The 24103-nt window shown below is 33.4% G+C and overlaps 1 protein-coding gene across 2 annotated transcripts; it reads right to left on the bottom strand.

Moving 5' to 3' along the window:
• Positions 1-181: 181 nt before the first annotated feature.
• Positions 182-23122, bottom strand: LOC106052457 (E3 ubiquitin-protein ligase CBL-like). 2 transcript variants are annotated; one of them, XM_013207841.2, is made up of 13 exons: positions 22565-23122; positions 16006-16152; positions 13688-13819; positions 12883-13020; positions 11299-11386; positions 10209-10340; positions 7907-8044; positions 7764-7811; positions 6802-6941; positions 6367-6467; positions 5551-5673; positions 4844-4958; positions 182-4647 (listed from the first exon to the last, which is right to left on the bottom strand). In XM_013207841.2, the coding sequence occupies exons 1-13, from the start codon at positions 23089-23091 to the stop codon at positions 4431-4433; spliced, it is 2046 nt and encodes a 681-aa protein (XP_013063295.2). In that variant the 5' UTR covers positions 23092-23122; the 3' UTR covers positions 182-4430. The 2 variants fall into 2 exon arrangements, with proteins under 2 accessions (XP_013063295.2, XP_013063296.2); XM_013207842.2 differs by having other exon boundaries at positions 5551-5607.
• Positions 23123-24103: the final 981 nt, after the last annotated feature.

Genomic DNA, 24103 nt, shown 5'->3' with positions numbered 1-24103 from the left:
CAGCAGGGTTTCTGTCCAGGGCTTTAGCAAGAGAGGATTTGAGCCTCTCAAGCCCTCACTCAATTGGAGTTTAATGATGATGAGGGTTTCAAAGACACATAGACTCTTTTTCCCCTTGCCTATGTCTTGATAGAAAAAAAGCACAAAATCCTCTCAGCCAGCTAGTCTACAGCCAATACTGTTCCCCCATTTAATCAACTTTCCCTAAAAAAAGAGAGCTCTAAATGATTCACATATTCCAGCAATGTTTCATCACTAGGCAGAACTAGTAGGACTTGTAACATAGACATGTTCTCACTTGTATATAGCAGATTCTGTCTGACTTATTATTTTTTTTGTTTTGGCAGAGTTAACTTAGGAAATAAAAAAAAAAAGTCAAAATAAAAAGAAGATAATGGTGCCCAATTCAAGCAATGCAATGCACTTACTTTTATATTGAAACAATACATTTTGTTTTCGACTATGTCAAACAAGCTGTGCACCACATTATTTAAAATAAATAAAATAAATCTAAAGCTCCATTTCTTAAAAGCTATTCTTCTCCTAGTACAGAAACCAAGAGTAACATTCCCTTGACAAAAAGTTGATGAGCAAAAGAAGCCTTTCATTTGCAATTTCTTTTTCCCAATAGTTTTAAACTGCTGGAATTATTGTATTTGGAATACAAGCTTTTCTATTAAGAAAATAACCACTAAACAATTCCATTTATTATTTAGACTCTATGACCAAGTTAAGCAATTTTAGGATTATTACAATTCCAATAAAAAAAGTTGACAGTGTTTGGTATGATTTTAACTGAACAAAACAACATTTACAAAAAGTAACTAAAACATGACAGTGTGCAATGAAACCATAAAGACAATTTTGTATTCTGTAGTTTGGTTTCAATCAAATTCATACATGAAAAAGAAAAAAATAATTCTCAATTGCATATATCTAATCCTTACTGAATGATTTTGATCATTTAGTTAACTCTCATTTTTTTTTTAAACAACCTTTTATCTTAGACTAAGATGCAATTTTTTAAATCATAGTTCAACATTTAAAACAAAATTGATTTGAGGGAATACTCTTCTATGAAGTGGCAGATCACTAGAATTAAGTCTAAACACCAGTGATAACTATATTGTGTGCTCAAATCTCTCCAACCAATCTAAAAAAAATTGTGAGTCCAAAAAATCCTGAGCCCTTATGTTATGTAATTTTACTACACATACAAAAAAGATGTTAAATAAAACTTTGCTGAAAAGTTATTCACAACTAATGTACCTTACCTGTGTTATTCAGTTATCTTCTACAATGATTGTCAGAGATGTGTGACAGATGTAATCCAGCCTTTTCTTCCTTACATGAATTAAAAACAAAGTTTCATTTCTATGTTTTTTACTGAATGATTTTCCCTATCTTGAAAGGCTGATCTTTTGATGCATTTTTCTTTAATTGACTAAATAGGATCAAGTGATTTAACAAAATATAAAAATTAAGCACTATCAATATAAAAAAAAACAACAAAAGCAAAAAAAAATAATTAAAAAATACTATTCATTATATCAGCTTACTGAATAAAAACCATTTACAATGGTCCAGCCATCAATTTTCTTTTTGCAGATTGGCAAAAAAAACTGGTAACATATTTGCAATGAAAGCAAATAATAAAAAAAACAAAAAAAAAACAACACTTAATAAATTAAACATGAATTACAAACTGCAAAAAAAATAAAAAATAATTAAAAAATTGAAGCAAAATTACAGATAGCCATGCTAATGTGCAAAAACATATATAAAAAAAAAACTTCAACAACAAAATATAATTATCATTGAATGTTTGCCTAAAATACACAGATACAAACACAGTTATTATCCAGTAATACTTTCAAGGTCTTAAATGTTCTTTCTACTAATCATGCACACTAAAAAACAAGAAACCAGCAAGGTATACACCATATCGTACTTGAGCACAGTGTACAAACCACAGAAAACCAATTTGTTAGAAACCCAATTTACTTTTTCAAAACAAAGTTTCCCTACTTTTTTTTTCTTTCTTCATTGCGACTGATAGGCTTTTTTTGTCTTTTCATATCATGACAAGGGAATGCTAAACAAACACAAACATTGCAAGGGAACAAAAATGCGCCATTATTCATCTATTGGTGTCGGAAGCAAAACAGAAGCTTTTTTTTTGTCACCAAAAGGGATGCTAGAAACCTGCATAATCTCCTTAGGAGAACAGTCATTAATAATTGTGCAGCAGGACCCAATGAACACAATTCGTATTCGATACATAACGATGCTTAAGAGTAGCACAGCTTTAATGGATAACAGACATTTCTTGATGGAAAGGACAAGTTGACAGTAATTGTGAAACTACAATCCTACCACACTATTGTAGCACTGTCTCAATTGTAAACATCAGTAATTGTGAAACTACAATCCTACCACACTATTGTAGCACAGTCTCAATTGTAAACATCAGTAATTGTGAAACTACAATCCTACCACACTATTGTAGCACAGTCTCAATTGTAAACATTTTTTTTTTACATAATAATGTTTGAATAATTTGTATTACAAATAGGAGTAAAAAACAGATTATAAACAAGTTCAATTGAAAAGTATCTGACTGTTACAAAATTTGATTTTTAGATGACTTAACCCTATTCTGTACTATGTGTATCCTCTAAATAGATAACAAATTAAGAAGGTGCAAGAAAGGTAATCATAAAAAATAAAAAAGACAAGAAAGATAACTACTTCATAAAATAAGACAATCAAAGATAATGAGCAGAAGGTAAGCAAGAATTTTTTAAAATTATTTTAAATTGGAAGAATCATGGGAGTTGAGCAATGCAATTGATTGTTAGAGCAGTCACCTGAGCCATTCATCAATATTCATTTGATTTGTTCTCTTCACCCTTTCTTCTAGGTTCAATGAACTCTTTCCATTCAGGAAACATGCCATTCATTCTACCAACCAAAATTGTAAGTGATATATATATATATAAAAATTAAAACCAAGACATATAAATCTTGAATCATGTTCAGTGTGGAGCATGTACACCATTATGCAAAGTACACCTAGCTAATCATGAGAGCAGAAGTCATCATGTTTCTTTACAAAGATAATTGTTTCATTCACTCCCTGCGAAAACATTTATTTCAAGACTGAAGAAACAAAGAAGACATGAAGAAACAAAGAAGACATGAAGAAACAAAGGACCTCTCTTAAAATTAAAGAAAAAAAAAAAACAATAGATTAACATTTTTGATAAGTTAGGGTATCGAAAGATGTACATAACAGAATACAACATGTAAGGTTGTAATAAAATTTCACGAGTTGATTCTGCAGGTAGAAACTTCAAAACAAAAATACTAAAAAAACTTGCAAGAATTTACATAAGAGTGTCAATACTTTATATCTCTTTATAAAAGAAAGTATAAGACTGAAGTCTTTAACATAAGCCCTTTTTTTTTATAGCCCTTTCAATCTCTCACTTTGATAAAGAACAATGAACACGTCTTACCAGCAAATATTAAAAGATCAAAAAAAATTTCATTCAATAATTGGAAAGAAAATCTGAAAACTTGAAATGTATCTGACATGTAAATGAAGTCCAAAAATATGAATTGAGTACAAAAAAATCTTTTGATACAAATTACTAGTGGATGGCAGTTAAAAACTGTTTCTCCTCTAAAGTACATCAAATACAAAAACCACACTGAACTGAACACACGTCATCTCTACATTCAACAAAACTAGCTGGGGGAAACATGTAGCCCAGAGTATAGCTACGTTAAGTATTGCACACAAATTTGCTGTTATAGTTTATTCTTCCAACATCTGACCATCTTTTTATCACATTGCAGAGAAAAAAAAAAAAGTAGCAACAAAATTCTATTGGAGGGACGAAGGAAGGTAGGCTATTCAAAAGCTCGAAGCCAATAGCAAATGAATACACCAATCAATGCTGGCAAATTTGCCATAGATAATTTGTATATTGAATATTGGAAAGTGCAGCGCTGAGTTAGGCCATACCCCCTCCCATTTTCAAGTGACAGGATCATATCATATGACCTACAATTTGATTTGGATTGCTCTGAATCACTCTGGATGAAAAAAAAAAAAAGAGATAGAATATTAGCAAACAAAACCATTCTAAGCTCATAGTTTATTACCAACACTGAAACAATGGACTCAAAAAATATCTTTCATAGAGTAACAAATTGAACCAGATACGATGGTATCATCTCTCATCGTTTAGCCCTGGTGCAAATAAAAAAAAAAAAAGCAAAGTAATTTAAACAGAAACAAAATGTTATGTTATAGAAATTTTTTTTATAAGTACTCTGGTCTCAAATTGTTGGCGATGGGGGAGGGGTTGGGGGCTTGCCACATTTTCAATGTTTCACCCTACACTGGAGCTTGAAGGCTATCAGACATTGCTCTGTTTGACAAAAGTCTCCAAAATCTCCTCTGCCATTTTGATATTGTTCCTGGCCACCCTGAGGGCATCAATCACCTGAAGTCTTGCGTACCCTTTCGCCACCAGCGTGTCCACCTGCACCTCATTAAGGCTGGTGGTCACCTGGTCATTTTCTTTGTTGATGTCGTGATTCTCACGCAGCCCCTCACGCCTAGGAGGAGGGACTCTGCAAGTAGAGAACAAGATAAACTATTTAGAACATAAAAAAGACACCAAGAGCCAAAATACTGACAATCTTGTTAGGCCACTAATTGAAGCTATAAAAAATAATGATTACTTTCAAGTAACGGGTATATAAAACTTAATACATTGGTATATTATGAAAACTATTATCTGAAATGTCAGATGAAGCAAACACTTACAAAGCAGTGGAAGACAATTCTTCTTTGTGCACTTTTGAGCGAACTGGCGGTACAGCGTAGTCACTGTTCAGTCTGTATAACTGTGGCTTGTCTTCATGGCCAGCAGCCCCTGTTCCTGATGTCAAAGAAAAGAAATAGAAAATGTTTATGTGGGATTACATTGGCTTCTGCTAGACTTAATAAGTACAATTACTCTGACAATAGTGAACTATAATTTTCATAACATTGAGCTTTATCTAAATAGGTCAAAACTTAAAGTTGAGACTTTAAAACTATATGCCAATAATTTTGAATTTAAAAAAAATAATTTCAAAAAATGAACAGGGCATGATAGATATGTATACTATTTTAAAATTATTTTATTCTCAGGATATATGTTTTCAGTACAAGCATCCTTTTGAAATCTTCTGGCCACATCTGATTATTCTTATAAAGATAATAAAAAAGTGTAGTACTGGTATCAAAACTTTAACAAATTACATGAACACATTGAATATAAACATGCTTTTTATGCATTTTAAAATGATGGGTAAATAATTTTGAAGTCTCAACAGATGTTTTGGTATTGATATTTTTTTAAAATCTTGCTTTGAAAAAATGTTAAGAAGTAAAATAATGGTTAACTTTTTCCTTCAAAAAATTGTAAAGGAACAAAAGTGTTTCTCAAACTTTTACAAGTGTAACAATGTATAAAGTTTATCACCTACCAGCAGGGTGTATACCAGGTAAAGGCCTATCGTAAAGACTTTCGGGTGACTGTGATGCTGATGATGGTGAAGAAGGGTCATGGTCAGTGTTCAAATCATAACGAATTTCAGCATATGATATACCTAAATCATAAAAGTATTTAAATATAAAGTTGCAGCATAACATAGTGTATTCTATTTCTTTTTTTTCTTTGCAGAGAATTAATTGCAAACCTTTCTATTACCACTACTTATCAAGAAACAAATTTATTTTGTTTGGAAAAATAAAGGTACCCTTTTCAGACCTAGCGATCTATGTAGGCAGATGAAGTAAAACTCCTGTTACTATGGCCAATGGTTAGCTAGGGTGTCATATGGCCAGCTCAAGAACCAACCACTTTTACTTCCCTAATGTAGGTCAGGTTTCCATTAGAGCTGGGTAGACTTGGGTCATCTTTAGGATCTTGAAGTTCAAAACCCCAGTCTTCACAGAGATTTGAACTCAAGCCCACTTGGTGTGGAAGTGCTTTGCCACTCATCCATACCCCACTTAATTTGTTTGGTTTAGAATAAATGGAATTTTACAATGAAGAAATTGGAATTACTGGCATACTTTAATTTTTTTTGTTTCTTGTAAGATAATTGGTACCTTAAAAAAAGAAAAATAACTTGAATTAATATTAATCTGATTTGGTTTCAATAAAAACCTGGTGTCAGTATTTATTAACAAGTGAATGGTTACAAGTTAGCAGACTTCATTTGAATGTAGGTCACCAACATGTCTATATTCAAAATTAAACTAGGCATTTTAACAACACATAGCAATTATGTACTGACCTGATGGTGAGTTTGTGTTGACTGGTGACTTAGAGGAAAAATTGCCTAACTCTGGACTTCTTAATAATGTGTCATTTGATGGAGTAGGTGGTAACTGTCGCCTAGAAAAAAAAATGGTTTTAAAAATACATAATATATTGTAAATGACAAGTTTTTTTCTCATGATACAAGTGCACACAACATTGCACTAGTAATGCGGATGTACTATTAATCATAAGATAAGCATGACTTGTTCAGCTTATTGTGCAGATATGCTTTACGCCATATATGATACTTTAAACTAATATCCATTAGATAGTAAGATATGTTCTGAATAGTGCTGATATGCTTAAAGCAATTAGTCATTTGATAAGCAAGACGTGTTCTGATTAGTGTAGATAAATTTTAAACTATGAGATGAAAATGGTTCTAGTTAAAAATTAAATAAAAACTGACCTCGGTGGCTTTGGAGATGTCCCTGGTGAGGGTAACGGTGAAATACTTCTGGGTGGCACTGGTGGTGGTACATCAGAGGACTGGTTGCCTGGTCTTTTGGCAATGGCAGGAGAGTCAAAAGAGGATTTTCCCTCTTGAGACTAGTAAGAGAGAAAGGACAAAAATATAAATGGAGAAAAAAAAAACAAGCAAATTTTAAAAAAATTCTATTTTAAAAAACAAAGCTTATATTAAGTGTATCAGTTAGTTTGGATCAGTCATGTCATTCAATTTGTATAGATCTAGACTAACAATTATAAATCTGTGCATTTAGAAATATTTTTACCAATTGTTTTTGTTAAACGCGATTTAATGCTTTTAGCTTTCTCAATACTCTATGATCCTACCACTTGTCTGGACCAGTTGGAAAAGGGGTAGAGGGAGGAAGAACAAAGTGATCGCTTTTTAAATGTATTTATGAAAGCCAACATGGTAACCATTCTGCTAGTGAAGAGAGTATAAACATGGAAGATTGAATAGTTATCTGTTGTTTTTATTTCATGTTTGTGTTCACAAAGCCTCAGATGAAGACCTATAAAGGGGACAAATTCAGCTTATACCACCACTTCAGTCAAGTACAATTTCTTTCCCTTATTCAAGATACCTAACAAAACAATTAATACCAATAGTTAACTAACTAATTGTTAAATTTTTTTTGTATTGATTCTTGTGTTGTCAGGTAAAAGAAATAATTGTTCATAATTTCAGTTTCATCTGAGATAGGGTGTGAGAGAAATAACATGCACTAACTTTTTACCAGAAAGACAGAGTGAGTTGATTTCTAAAAAAAACAAACAACTTTTGTGAAACTTAAAAAACACAAACCATTGTGATTTTTAATACGAAAAGAAATGTGAATATTACATAATTATGTGTGTGAATAATTGTTTTAAACATTACATTCAACAAAAAAAAAGACCTACCCTGGAGCTTACTGCTAAAGCATGAAGTGTTGACATGCCACCTATATCCTGAGGTAACAAAGACAAAATACATTTGTTAGACTTTCATTTCTCTGGCACTCTAAGCTGAAAGGTTAAATTTTGCTAAAAGAAAAAAAAGATACCTCGTCATCATCCACATCTTGTGTAGGTGTTTTAGACCCGGCCTTCAACACCTGTCTTTCATCAAATGGATCTACAATAACCTGTTCTGTCCCTTTGATTTCACAGCGACACCAAGGACAACCCTGCCCATCAGAGTCCTGAAGAAATAATGAACCATAACGTTAGAAAAAGATATTATTAGATTATTCATTAACTCATTCACTGTGGTGCATCTACCCCATAGACAGTCTGTCTACCCCAAAACACACGGGATGTCTATGCCATAGATGTTACCCTACCTTTGTTTTCTTGCATTTTTAAATCTAAATTTTTAACTAACAACAGTGGAACTATTTTTACTTTATAAAAGAGTTCTTCATCCTTTATTTACATAGAAATTACAAGCTTATTGCTTTATTTTAACATTTATTATTTACTTTCTTTATGATGTAAAAAGACATCACCATGACTACGCTAGTCCAAGACACACCCTTAAAAGTTTACTACTGAAGAAACTTTATAATTATTCTATAATTTATCACAAATAAATAGTGATAATGAAGATTTTGAAAAAGATAATAGATATATAGATTTGATCCAGGTAGGTCTAAATTTAGCATATGTTGTCTATATTATTAGTATTTAGATGTAAATTTATTATTGTCAGTAGGCTAGGTGTAGAGTGTAGATTGAGAATGACAAGATCTAAGCTTTTATCTCTAGCTCTAGGTAAATCTCTAGATCTAAACTTAGGATAAGAAATGAAGAAAATAATAGTAAATAAAATATAAGAAATGGACAAGCTCTCATCCAAATCACAAGAAAGATCAATGTCTAATCTTTCGACTCAGGACCGGACACAACAGAATGAGACAACATATGTATTGGAAGCTCAAAATTGGAACCAGTGAAATCTGCCCATGTGGAGTGTCACCAGAGAATGCTGCCCATATCCTGCAAAACAGCTCTCTTTACCAAGAGGCCCGTACAAGACACTGGCCCCAAAATACCCCAATAAAAAAAACTATATGGAGAGCTCCGATTTGGAAACCACTGCGCAGTTCATCTCATATATTGGTCTAGTCATCTAGACATAAAAATGAGAAGGAAGAAGAAGAAGAAACTTAGGATAAATCAGGGGGTTCTCAACCTGTGGGACGTGACCCCTTTGGGGGTTGAATGACCAGGTCGCCAAAGACCATTGGATTAAAAATTTTTCATTTGTTTATTTCACATTGGAAGCTTTTTTTCTCGCGTGTTGTAACAAGCACATTTGTACCAAAGATGTATACATTTACAATGTATTGTATTAAGTAAAGGAATTTTATTCAGATTAGGACGCTATAAAATGAATCATGAAACGATTGTGAAGCGTCAATTAAATGAAGCAGTAGACACTATTAATATGCCATCGTTTTCTAGTTTCTTGTCCATGTTATTGAAGGTAATAAATCCATTACAAAAACATCCCATGAACATGGTTTACTGTATCAACAATAGAAAGTTTTCCATTCTTAGACCTACTTTTCACATTTTCACTTAAATTTGAAATATAAATATAATAAAGATGCAACAGAAAAGTAAATCAATAAAAATCATCAAGATAAACTTTTCTTTTCTAATTATGCAAAACTATTACATAAAGCTTTTGCTATGTAAAATTAATTATGGATGTCAGCTATATACATTTAAAATTTGATTGCAATTTTATAACATAAGCAAAATCCCCTTTAATGTCTACATAGGACTACGAACGAAATAAATTTTACGGTTGGAGGTCACCGCCTAGTGGGCAATCGTATTAGGGGTCACAGAGCTAAAACATTTTGAGAGCCGCTGGGATAAATAAAAAGAAAAGAAATAGTGAACCTATATGAAATAACCATCTACTGTGGGCATTTTGTGCCCATTTTCTATCTTTTTTTTTTTAAAGTATTGTTTATCTGTAAAATCATAACCAAGGCTTTGTTAGTCCAAGACACACCCACAATGTTTACTACTGAAGATGCTTTATAATTATTCTATTTATAATTCTATGAATAGTAATAATGACGATTTAATTCTTGATCTAGATTTAGCATAGGATGAAGCAGACTTGGACATTATTAGTATTTAGCTTTAGATCTATTATTGCCTTAGGCCTAGGCCTATCCTAGTTTAAAAAAAAAAAAGGATTTTTATCTGCAACTAAACACACACACACACCAACTAGATCTGCTACCAGTAAACACACATTTTTTTTAAAGTGCCATTCGCTATGTGTGAGGAGGTGAGACATCCTTTACTGCAAGGCTCACACTTAAGAAACAACATGCTACAAACCTGCCACTGGGTCAGACAAGGTGTACAGAGTAAATGCCCACAAGGCTCCAGTCTTATATCTTTATCATTCTCAGCACAGATTTTACATTGCTGAAATGTTGAGCCCATCTCACAGTACAGTTCATATTGTTCCTGGAGGAAATGAGAATGGAGATCATACATTAGAAATCAGGCACAGATTAAGATCATTTAGTTCAGGCTAACCATAGTATATATTAGAAGTTAGGCACAAGTTAGATTATTTAGTTCATGCTAAACTGCACGTCTGAATACTAAAACATTGAAAAATAAGTTTCAGTGTCAAGCACTGCATGTTATCTATTTGATGAACAGTATAATAGTTTAGAATTAATAGTTTTCGTATGCACAGCACCATTGGGGAAAGTAATCAATTAAACACAAATTAAGATGTGACAACATTAGACTAGGTTAGGTTGGCAATGAAATAGGATAGTCAGTCGGGTACAAGCCCCCCAGGGAAAACATCAGGCTATTGATAAAAGACTGACTTCATCCCAGAGAATAAATCTTTGCTGCATCATCACTATTGTCTAAATTACTTTATTCACCATTACCACTGTCAGTAATAACTGGTTACTACACTTGCATTCACAAAATTTAATTCATCTGACCTTGTAATAAAACATCTTTGCATGAAATAGACAAACCAGCAATCATTACAATAGAGCACCACCTCACACATATTTTTCTCCTACCAATAAAAAGAAATAAAAATTACCAATACTGTAATTAAATCTGGATAATGCGGTATTCTCTTTTGTTAATCCCATTTGTTTTGATACTATTTCCAAGTACATCTTGATGCTAAAGTGGCACATGCCTTTATTAACAAACAGAAAGTATTGCATCCGAGCACAAACATTTGTATTAAGAAACTCTATAAGCAGTTTGCAGAGTGCAAAGGTCAGTATTCTTTTAAGTATTTTCTTCATCAGTTTTGATTCAACAAGTAAGTTTATTTAAAAATGACAGAACGATTGCATATTATAAGGTAATAGTCATGGCAGATACTGGAAGGGTAAGACTACAACTTGAAAGAGCCAATTCTGCTGTTTGTTCCTACACTAACCTGTGTTACTCTAATGTGGTCCTCCTCACTGTCAGCCACTAGATTACTAAGATCTGGGTTGACACTTCTGCCATCTGGGTACAGGAAGCTGAGAGGAAGAAGAAAACTTTATGTCAATAATTAAGAGGGGAAAATATCAGCCTACTGTATGCTTGAATTACATTAACTACACTAAACAAACACAATCATATGCCCAAGCACAGTTGACAGAGTTGATAAAGTCATGAAATTAACCTTCAACATCATCAAATTGCATCTGAGCAAGGGCTTTAGTGGCTATAATCCTCTCTTCCAAAAGCTCTGTGATTGTATGTATAGGGCAAGTAGCTTCCCCAACCTGTAGATTTCTGCAAGTCCGAAGAACCCAAAAGAACATAGGAAACAGTGTTCTTCTTTCCCAAAGTGGGGGTACAATGAGTTAAAGTTTGGCCTGAATAGTGTAAAATAAGAACCCATGTGACCTTATTCTGTTTGAGTTCTCATTGCTGGATGTAAATAAAATGATGATATTTGTATTTTATTTTCAAAACTGAAGTTTAAGAACCCCCTTTCAGACCTTGCAATCTAAGGGGCAGATGATGTAAAGGTCTTCTATTACTTTGGCCAACGGTTACGAGAATGGGTGTCAAGTGGCCAGCACAATGACCAACCGCTTTCACTAGGCCCAACTAAGTCAGGTACCCATTAGAGTTGGGTGGATTCAGGGACCTCCTTAAAATCCTTAAACTAAAAATCAGAGTCTTCTTAGATTAAAACTTAAGCAGACATCTATATATACATATATTTATGAATGTATGTATGTGTCTGTCTCTCTGTGTTTGTGTAGCCACCATTAGCAATTAGGAATCTGGTTTTCAATTAGGCCCATGTAAAGAATATGTTCTTACCCCTGTTACGGATATTAACACTGCTATAGATTATAAGAATTGAAAAAAAAATCAGAGTCTTGTCAGATTAAAACTTAAGTAGACATATATATATTTACTATTTCAGAACACAAATACTGCATCTCAAGTAAACATTAATGGCCAACCACTAGTTGTTGATCACTTTTGCTATCTTGGCTCCATCATATCCAACAATGCTCTACTGGATAAAGAGATTAACAACAGGATAGCCAAAGCAATGGGCACCATGTCACGGTTGCAGAAAAGAGCGTGGGACAACATATTGCTGACTAACAATACTAAAGCTTTAGTCTACCAGACCTGTGTGATGAGCACTTTGCTATACGGAAGTGAAACATAGTCAACCCACTCATGGCAGGAAAAAAAGCTGAATGTCTTCCATCTTCGATGCCTTAAGCGGATCTTGAAAATAAGGTGGCAAGATAAAATAACCAATGAGGAAGTGCTACGAAGAGCAGGGTGCCAGAACATCCGCTCTGTCTGGCTTGGCCACGTTCATAGAATGCCTGTAGGTCGACTTCCACAAGACATTCTGTATGGCGATCTAAAATCTTCCAAGTTTCTACAGTAAATTACTTAAGTTAGGCAGTCTGACTATCACCTAAAATAAGAGTGACTATCTTTGAGCTATGCGAGATTTTGCCTAAGATTTCAATTAATCAAGCATGAAACTTACAATCCTTCTCTCTGGCCATCTAACAAAGCCTGACATAGAGATTTATTCTGAGGTATAGTCTGCAAGATCTGCCTGTCTGTGGTCACATAGCCTATGGCCCACTGTCCTAGCCTTGTGCAGCTTAGCCTGAAGACATAACTGAAAGATAAAGGAGAAGATATTTTATTTTGTATTATGACTTCTAGTAATGTGATAGAAAACAGATCTGATGTCATAGTGTTTTTAAGTTTCTTTATCAAGTAATTTTTGGCATTTTTATAACATACTTTTATCAATTAGTTTGGATCAGTCATGTAATTAAATTTGTAATAGATATAGACTAACAATTGAAAGCATTTATACAAATAAAAAAAAAGGGGGGGGGGGGGAACGACCTGAATTCGAACTCATGGCTCAAGCCTTCTCAAGCCAACACGGTAACCACTATGCTAGTGGAGAGCTTATGAACATGGTAGTTTGTAAAGTTATCTTAGTTTTTATAGCCATGTCCTATTTATTAGCTTTGTGTTCAATAATGACTCAGACGATGACCTATTAAGGGGAATAATTCAGCTTATACCACCACTCCAATCAAGTACAATTTCATTTCCTTGTTTGAGATACCAAACAAAATAATTTATTACCAATAGTTAATTAACTAATAATTAAATAATTAATTTTTTTAATTGATTCTTGTGTTGTCAGGTAAAAGAAGTAATTGTGCAAAATTTCAGCTTGATCCAAGATTGGGTGTGGGAGAAATAATGTGTACACACTTTTTACCAGACAGAGTGAGTTGATATTTATAAGCTTTGTAAAAAACTACCTTCCAGGCTTGTTAATGTACTTCTGTAATCTTGCTTTCACTTCATCATAAGTAAGAAAAGCTACATAACCAGGATGTGTTACAGCTAGTACATTCCAGTTGCGTAGAAGATTGGCCCAGGGTTGAAACAATCTTTAGAAGAAGAAACAATAGATTTTAGTTTAAAGCTTGATCAAACTGGTCTTAACTAGCCAAAGGGAATACAAACAAGTTAAAATGATAAAAGTCTTATGTTTCTAAAAAAAACTACATACAAATACATCCCAAAGCCCTGCATAATTATTCACTGAATTTACCTAGTTTTATCAAAAACAACTTATTAACAAGAAAAACAAAAAAAAAACAACAACAAAACAACAAAGCTTTTTATATGAAGTGTAATTCAAGTGAATGGCTATTTATAAACAAGATGTCCATTTTAAAATGAAAAGACTTTAGCAAAAGTAAAATACACTAATAGTGTTCTAAAACATCACTCTCTCTTATCATTGTCACAATAATATTCACTAGCAAAGAAAATATCAAAAACTATAATAATGTTAACTCCTCTTTAAAAAAAAAAAAAAAGGTACTGAATTCGTTATTCCCCCCACAGAAGCAATGGTACACCTTTTCCACTAACACAACGAAACAAGATTATATAAACAAATCTATTATGATTTTTTTCCATAGGTGACACATTTTTTACAAATTTAAATGAATGAGTTTCAAATATTGTATATATACGACATTCATAGGTCTCTTTACTTAAAAGTGGCTACTGTAGCAGCTCCTGTTATGCTGTATGACTATCATGTTGAGATCTAAAAGTTGTATTAGAAAAAAATACATCACAATTTCCTCCTCAGCATTGGGAAACAGGTGTAACAGCATTTTTTGATCATATCCTTTTGTTGTTGCTTTTTTTAAAATTAAGTATGCATGGAGCATGTACATACATATATAATATTTTTAAAACAAGATTTAAAATGCAGTTTCCATTTGACAAAAAATAAATGTGCAATTTACGAATCACTATAATCATGATGTTGAAGACAGATATAAACCATATCATATATATAATGCTTGTCTTTGAGCCCGAAGATTAACGAGGAGTGCATTTCATCATGATGTGGCTACACACCCCCAGCTGCGAAATACATATTTTGCCACAAACATAGTCCTCCCAAAGTATACTATTTTTTTATATTTTTTTTTAAATTAAGAAGGCATATTTTAAACATTTTAAAAATAAAATAAAAGCAGTTAGTGTTGCATGTTTTGTCTTGTATACATAAATTAGTGCATTGTAGTAAACTTATTCAATTATCCTCTTTATTGTCTTTAAAATATGTACAAGTGAAACTTGTATGCACATTTGTAGACAGTATTTAAAAAAAAAGGAAAGGAATATTGTGAGTTTAATTAAGGTGTAGATTTTATAAGCAACAAAGTACACTACTAATGACCTACAGGTACCTTGGTCTGAAGTGCTGGGGCCACCTACAACACAAACTAATTATATTTTGTTTTCTTTAACTGATATATCTATTTGAATCAGAACTCAGTCAAGATTACAACCAAGGATACTAATCACAATGTGAGAAGGGCTCTGGCTAGTTTTGTCTTCAGTAGGAAGCAACCACTTAACTTCCTGAATGACATTAAAACAGAAGCATGTTGTTTTTTTTCTTCTTAAAGAAAGCAGAAAAGAAAAAGCGTGTACATTATGGAAACATTCTTTGTTGATTGAATTAATCTTCATGAGTCACTGATTACTTTCATGCGTACAAGCCAAAGGAAGTGACTTTGTTTTACTGTGTCAAAGGATCCAATGTTAAAATTAATGACAGTGATGACACATCATATAATAAACATTATCTCACTCTGAGCAATTGAAACCTATGCTAGAGCCTATGACACCCTTAGCATTTGCTTATCTAATATACATATCTCTAACAGCATTTTCTAAACTCTTTTTTAAAACTTAAAAATGGAAACAATGATTTTATTTTTAGGTGTTTCTTTGCGGACCTGAATTCCCCAGCTAATAATTGGTTACAATAGTTATTGTAAACCTGTGTCTAATTTAGTGTGTTTCCACATAAAGTTTTTAGTCAACCCAGTAGAATCTAATGCCCATTGTAGTATAGTAATCATTCTATCGAATCAAATTAAAAATGTCATTTCTGATTTATATAAAAAATAAACTGGTACACAATGTCAACTCACTTTATCATGGAATAAATGCATTAAGAAACTGCAATGTCTATAAAAAAAAATAATAAAAAAGGCTAGTTGGGTAAATCAAAGACTATAAATGAAAAAAATGAACTCACCGACAAAAAACATCAAATTCAAACACTGATATATAGTCGTTACATGTGAGGTCAATGGTTGATTTAAGTGCCATGGCCTCAAGGGGAGACCCAATTGGATGTGTTTCATGAAGAGTATTTTTAAATTCTTTCCAGGGTATGATGATTCTGTAACACATAATAATGAAATGAAAACGGTTTCAGAATTATAATAGGAATTTTACAATAAATAATGTAGTCTAATGACTACTCTACTAACCTTTGAATATATTAGAAATTTAAAATTTGAGCAATTAAAGTCACCGTGAGATAGGGGGTGGTTGAGTAGTTATGGGTAAACATTCAAATAGTGATTTTAAAAAAAGCTTATTTCTGGTGAAGGCATGGTTTTGGTTCTGTAATGAATGTCAGATCTAAAGTTATTAAAATAACACACACAAATTATTATAGGTAAATGAATTCACCAGGGAAGCTTAAGTGTGACTGGAGTTTGTACTGACCACACACACTAGCGGATCCAGAACTTTGGAGTGGGGGGGGCGATTTTTTTCCAAACCCTAACCCTAACGCCCAGTAAACCCTAACCCTATACATAAACGTGCGTACAGCACATATATATATATATATATATATATATATATATATATATATATATATATATATATATATATATATATATATATATATATATATATATATATATATATATATATATATATATATATAAGAATAAATAAGCAGTATTTCTCAGTATTTTCATGCATTTTTCACTGCAGAAACGCATTCTCCTGACATCTACAGCTCTTTATCCATCAGTGGAGTTCGGGGCGAAGCCCCGACGCCAAAAAGCGTTTTCTTGCATTTTTCACTGCAGAAACGCCTGCTCCTGACATCTACAGCTCACTATTCATCAGTGAGTTTCGGGGCGTAGCCCCGACGCATAAAGCATTTTCATGCATTCTTCACTGAATAAACGCATTCTCCTGACATCTACAGCTCTTTATCCATCAGTGGAGTTCGGGGCGAAGCCCCGACGCCTAAAAGCGTTTTCTTGCATTTTTCACTGCAGAAACGCCTGCATCTGACATCTACAGCTCTTTATCAAACAGTGGAATTCGGGGCGAAGCCCCGACGCCAAAAAGCGTTTTCTTGCATTTTTCACTGCAGAAACGCCTGCTCCTGACAACTACAGCTCACTCACTATTCATCAGTGATTTTCGGGGCGAAGCCCCGACGATAAAAGCGTTTTCTTGCATTCTTCGCTGAAGAAACACATTCTCCTTACCTAAAGCTCATTATTCATCCTATTAAAAAAGGACCTTTTGAATAATATTGTACTTGAAAAATATTCTAATTTGAATGTATACGCCCTTAATACATTGCAAATAAAACCGATTTGTTCCTTGAAAAGATCAGATACCCCACATATTTAGATTAAGGCTTTGAGGATCGCCGCCGAAAAAAAAGCAATAAATAATATTCAATAAAATTCAAGCATAAATTGTGAGTTATAGTCCCAAATTTAACTAGAAAAATATTAGATTGAGTAGAGGTTGGAAAAAAAGGCTACTCATCTCAATCGTGACTCTTATACTGAAAATTTTTGTTTGAATTCTAACTTTTCCAAAGCAAAGTCTTTCTTAAAATAATTATGATAAATTCATGTGAAATTACATAAACTCTGTCTGGAAATGGGAGGGGCGGTAGAATGAAAACGATTTATCCTCGCTCCTTTTTATAATTTCTGCTAATGATTGCATTTGGCATTAAAGAATAAGGGTGGGGCCACTCGATACGAGAATTTAATTTATAGCATATATAAATTATATTAGTGGCTGATTTTTTTTTACATTTTGTAATTTCTTAACTATAATACAAAAAGAAAAATTATTGCTTTGTCCGAGGAGGGAAAGGAGATGGCATGTATCGCCCCTTCCACCTTTTTCCTTTTATATTTACTAATCATAAAATTTGAGATTAGAGTGTGGTGCGACATAATATACAAATGGTATCACATATCAATTATATAGAAATTCAACTATTTTTGTTCACAAACTATGATTCCTCCATAAAAATATGACCGCCCCCCCCCACTCAGAGGGCTAGAGCGGGGAGGGCAGTACATGCAATCGCCCCCCCCCCACACACACACACACCAATCGGACAACAGGGGAACGACATAATATAAAGATCGGTTAAAATATCAATAACAAGTTTTAATCATATAGATATTTAATTGATTCTTTTGGCAAGCTGTGATTTCTACAAATAAATTGGACCGCCCCCCCCCACTCAAAAGTTTATGGTTGGGGGGGGGGGGCGGATCGATGCTATCGCCCCCTCCCGACCCCACCTAATCGGCCAACATACTAGAGGGGGGGGCGAAATAATCTAAAAATAGTTTGAGATATAAATAATTAGTATATATTATTAACATAAGTAATAAATTCGTATACAAATTGTGTGACTTCTATACTAAAATTCGTCCGCCCCCCCCCTTCGGGGGGGGGGGGGGGGGGGGTGTCGGCCGAGTGGGGGGGGGGGGGGGCGATCGCCCCTACCGCCCCCCCCCCCCCCTGGATCCGCCAGTGACCACACAACACTCTCATTTAATAAGCCAACGGAAAGTGAAAACTGTAATGCAATGGAAAGACTGTAATGTTGTAATAAAAAAAAAAGAGTTAAGTTCCCCTTTCAGACTTTGTGATGATGGCAGATAATATAAAAGTAATGTTTATGTGGCCCACAGTAAACAAGGGTGTTATGTGGCCATCTAAACGAACAATCGCCTTTACATTTCCTCAACTAATGTCAGGTGCCCACAACAGCTGGGTGGACTCAGAAGTGCCCTAAAGATCCTGAAATTAAAAATCCCAGTCTTCAACAGTATTCAAAACCGGGTCCCCCTAGGTTCAGAAGCTTTTCCACTCAGCCACCATGCCTCCAATGATATAATGATGTACATCAAGAGGTATATTATTTTTATTGCATATTATCAGCTAAATAGTAGCCATCTTTAAATTACATACAATTTATAAATAAATAGCAGTTTGTTGTTAAGTTTTATTTTGATAATATATTATAAATGAGGATCAAAGCAACAACACTTCAGAACACCTAGTTTTATTATGTGCCCACCAAAAAAAAAAAACAAACCTTCAGAACCCGCAGACATTACACAAATATCAGCTTTAGTAATGATTACTAGCAATACAAATCCAATTCCACCAGTGAGACACAGAGCACTTTATCAATTAGTTATCAAAGTGTTTTAACCAAACATTAGAGTCTGATTAGCATGCTAGTTAAAATGGGATGCACATGATTATCCAAGCTTTCAATCCTGCTTAAGTTATCCTAATTGCTTTTGGGTTTTGGGCTAGAGGTTAAATAATTTTCAAGAAAGAAAAATACATTGTGAATGATAAATGTGTTGCAACTTGGAATGTGATGACAGACAAGCAAAAATGCTGAAAAGTATCCAGAGATAAAGCATTGAGAGTGACATTTTTTGTAACCAAGGACAATCTGATTTCTTTAGTTCCACTACTTAGTTTAAGTGACATCCACTTTTATTGACCAACAAAACATTTAACTGCTATGTTTTTGGAATACAACACCCACACAAAAAGATCACACTACTGGACTGAGATGTATTAAAAAAAACATTAACAACACTTTAAGTTAAATAGAGGCATTAAAAAAAAGGTGATTTCTTGTATAAACTAGACAATGACTGAATTTACACCACTGGTTAAAATAATGTACTAAGTGCTATAGCAGCATATGATTTTGTATATCTGATCTGTAATTCAAATATTAATAGTATTTTTTTTTCCCACTAATACAATTTTCACTTTATCTCCAAGCTAGGTCCACCGAAACAAGGAATTGATTTAATGCAGGGGGGGAAGAGCCTAAGGCTAGCATGTTTCTTTTCTTTTAATTGTACACAAGGATGTTAGATACTTAACAATGACTTGTATTGAACACATGAACAATCTCATTAAAACACATGAGGACTTTCACATTCTATTTTTAAAATGTGCTACAATCAGTGTAACATAAATGCAATGTGCTCTGCATTTGACAATGTGTTATATGTTTAGAAATATAACTAAGGAATGTTTATACAAGGTTTAAAATAAACAATTACATTTACTGCAGGAAATCAGAAACAATCATTGACATAAAAAAAACTATTTTGTTTATGACCTCAAAATTGAGTTAGCAAATCTAAGAAACTGTACTCAAATCATACTATATATACTATGGAGATAATGATAATAATTTACTGGAAAAAAAAAATGGATTTATAAGAGTATACATACATTAATATTTTTAAAACCCAGTTGCATTTTAGTTATATTAGAATAGAAAGTACCCTTTTTAAGCATTGTGATCTATAGGGCAGATGAATGATGCAAAGGTCACTTATCCCTATGCAGATGGTCAACAAGGGTGTCGTGGCAGCACAACAACCAACTGCCTTTACTTTCCCAACTAATGTCATGTATCCAATAGAGCTGGAATGACTCGGAGTTCTAAAAATCCAAAAATTCCCAACACCAGCCTTGACCAAGATTTGAACCCGAGAACCTTTAGTTTGGAAGCCAAGCCTTTTAACATTCAGCCCCCACAATAGATCCTACAGTTTAAAATAAATTTCTTGTTTTGTTTCACTACCGATAGATTTTTCCCAGCTTTAAAAAAAGTGATTTATAATTATTTAGGTAAAAAAAAAAAAGCCAAGCAATGCACAATAGCTAACTACTTACATTTGGTAACTATGCATGCATGGACAAAAAAACTTGAAGACAATCTACATCTAATCTACAATACATTTTCAGTGGCTTTTAATGAGCACAGTGTGGACCTCACATCATTTAGCATGTGACTAGCTAAGTATTAGTCTTGTAGATGCTCCATTTGGGATTTCATAATTAGTGAGTTTATAAGGTCTGATCTTTTAAAAAAATATATTCTCAGAAACTAAAAGAGAGGACTAACTACTTTCTAGACCAGCGGTTTTTAACCTTTTTAGTTCTGTGACCCCAACTGAAATTTTGTATTCATTTACAGAATTATATAAATAAATATAAATAAATTTGTGCTCATAATTAAATTAAAAGTAAGGGTCATTATTCAGACTTGCATGTATTTACTTTTCTATTGTGTATTCACAATATACATCTTGCATACTTATTTAAGTGAGAATATTACAAATATAGCGAAGTATGGAAAACAGTCTTTGAGACATTAAGACAGTAAACAACATTGTTACAGAAATAGTGTTTCAACAGTATTTACAAACAGGCCAATGGTAGTTTGAAGGTTGAGATTGTTTCTGTCCCACCAGATCAGGTAATTTAAGAATTTATCAATAGAAAATGAATTAGAATATGTACATTTCCTCAGCAGTGCTGGCTAAAGGGGGTACACACTTTAGCATTTCAGGTGCATCACTGGGACACCATTGATGATTAAAGTATTTAACTAACTGTTAATTTGTTTGCTTTTTTTTAGCATAATTTGAATGTTTCTATTGTATTAAATAAAAGCAGCTAGATAGAGAAATTGAAGTTTTTGAGCACTTACGTTATGTTTGCGCTCAATTTAAAAAATGGGACACTTTAGCACAGTAACACTACTGTTAAAAATGTTTAATATAAGATGTTTTATAAGAAAATAGAATTTATGCTATACTTACATTATAGCTAAATACATCTAGGCTATTGTTTGCTGCAATATCTTAACAATAATTAAAGCATTTATTATAACATGACTATATATCACAAGATGTTGCGGGTGCTACAACGGGACACCAATATGAAATATTATCTATAATCTATATATATATATAGTTTTTTTGTCAATATATAATTATAAACAATAAAAAAAATATATATATATTATATATATTGAGACTGTTGTATGAAAATATAAATAATCACACAAAAAGAGTTGAAGTGTTCAATCACGTTGCCATTGTTGGCTAAGCCATCTAAAATTTATAAACCTAACCCTACTAACAGTAGCATTGTGACCATTGTCGATTTCGCACATGTACAATACATCAATTGATAGTAATGATAGTGATAGCATTAAGGCAGTCAGACACGAGTTCCCCTTCATCTTTCCAGAAGCCAAATAAAAGTGGATCTTAAATTAGCCAATGCATCATGAGGTTTTACAATTGCCTTAGGACTGAAGTACCTAATAGATAAAAAGGATATTTTTCATACGCAAGCAGTGCACTTTGATTTGACCCCAGGTAAAACTGTTGTCCTGCATATAATATTATCATCAAAATGGAGACACATCTATAGTTATAGACTTTTGATAAAAAATAAAGTAACTGATGAGGGTTTCAATATATGGAGCTAACATTTGTAACAAATCCTGGGTGTTCGATATAATTATAAGGTGATAAGGCTACAAGGGCTTAAAATTTAAAATAAAAGGCTGTCAATTTAATTTACTAAACTGACTCTCAGAGTCTCTGTATTAGTGTATAAGTGTATATACTCAGTCTCAGTTAGTCAGTCATTTAATAACTATAAATTACTCAACCACTTACTTATCTCCAAATGATTTTTTCCACCAATCAGCAGCATCTCCTTTTGTTATTCTGAAAGACTCTCCAGCAAAAGATCCATTTGGATAAATAGCTTTCAGTTCAGCTAACATGTGTGAAAATACAAGACTCAGTTTTGTCAAGTTTCTCCTACAATGAGAATTTTCATCATACATTTTATCCTTTCCATCTCGAAACAGTTTAATAGTATTCTTGCATTTGTTCATTAAGTTTTCTATGAATGTTCGAAAGTACTCGCATTCATTTAATGACTGCACTTTTTCGTCGTGCTTTGAACAAATCGTTCGTAAATGTTGATAAGTGTCAGGCAGAATATCCAAAATAAACGGAGGACTATTTCTTAAACTCATCTTTGGGTGCTGGCATAACTTAACAACTTTGTCCATCATCTTCCATGACTTTTCTATTGTTTTCTTATCAACAGCAGTTAACTTCGGAGGCACTAAGACGCCTTGAATTTGTCGAATCATGGCTCCGATGTTTTTAGCTTGTCTACTGCCAAGCGCCATCTTAGTTTTCTTCCTGGTTCACCATATTACGCCCAGTATCCGGCGAAAGTAAAATTCTAAAAATGCGGAATCAATTTAATAGAGAAATGCGCTAAAATATAGATCGAAGTCAATGTTTATAAATAGGACTACGTACATGCAATTGCAATGCATTTGATTTCGAAGTGTTTCGCATGACTAAGCCAACAAAGTTACGACCTACATATCTTTCTACATATGATGTAGACAAAACTGATGTCCGCCTGGAGGGGTGGGAGTTAATCCCTTGTAGATGACAGACGCAGATTACTAGAAGATGTTTAGAAAAAATATATAAAAAAAACCATTAATAATAATAATAATAAGGCTTGTCTTCGAGTCCGAAGATTAGTGAGGAATACAGTATATCCCGTGGCTGCGCAGCCCCAGCTGTGACCTACATATTTTGCCACATTCAGGACAAGCATAACCATTGTCCGCAGGTGGTCGACTTAGATTTTTTTTTTGCCGTCTGCAGTTTGTCCTCGGCAGTGGATTTTCTTTTGGTCTCAAATGCGTATCCCGTGGCCTTCGTGAGTTATCTCCAGCTGTCTCGTTCTGAGGCCGCTTGCAAACAGGTACTCTCTTCTATGTCAGCCAATGAAAGTTGGCGCCTATACCGGTCTTTGAAGCGTTTCCATGGGCCGCCTCTGTTACGTCGACAATAAAATCAAAACAAAATTATAATAAAAATAAAAATAATTACAACCTGAGGTTCTCGAGCCAACCAACTATTACATTAAATATCAAGACATCGGATTTTAATTGACATGTTTATGGACAAACAAGAACAATTCTCATGCATGAATCATCAATGAAGTTCAAATATGCACCCGCCCTGTCCTCCAAAGTTACAGGTTCTATCGCCGGGCCCGTACAAGACACATACCCGAAGAAAAATTTAATGCAGCACTGCCTTATACTAAATTACGACCTCCGTATAAATACATTATATATTCATGAGTTAAATAAAGTCGTGCATATTAATTAGAGA

Source organism: Biomphalaria glabrata, chromosome 14 (genome assembly GCF_947242115.1).
Source record: "Biomphalaria glabrata chromosome 14, xgBioGlab47.1, whole genome shotgun sequence".
Taxonomy (NCBI): domain Eukaryota; kingdom Metazoa; phylum Mollusca; class Gastropoda; family Planorbidae; genus Biomphalaria; species Biomphalaria glabrata.
The sequence above is the reverse complement of the archived record's forward strand: the minus strand, read 5'-3'. Positions and strand labels throughout refer to the sequence as shown.

Coding starts and splice junctions, on each gene's coding strand:
- LOC106052457 (XM_013207841.2), bottom strand. CDS start 23,091: ATGGCGCTTGGCAGTAGACAAGCTAAAAACATCGGAGCCATGATTCGA. Junction 16,153..22,564: donor AAAAAATCATTTGGAGATAA/GTAAGTGGTTGA, acceptor TATGTGTTACAG/AATCATCATACCCTGGAAAG. Junction 13,021..13,687: donor TACATTAACAAGCCTGGAAG/GTAGTTTTTTAC, acceptor TTTATCTTTCAG/TTATGTCTTCAGGCTAAGCT.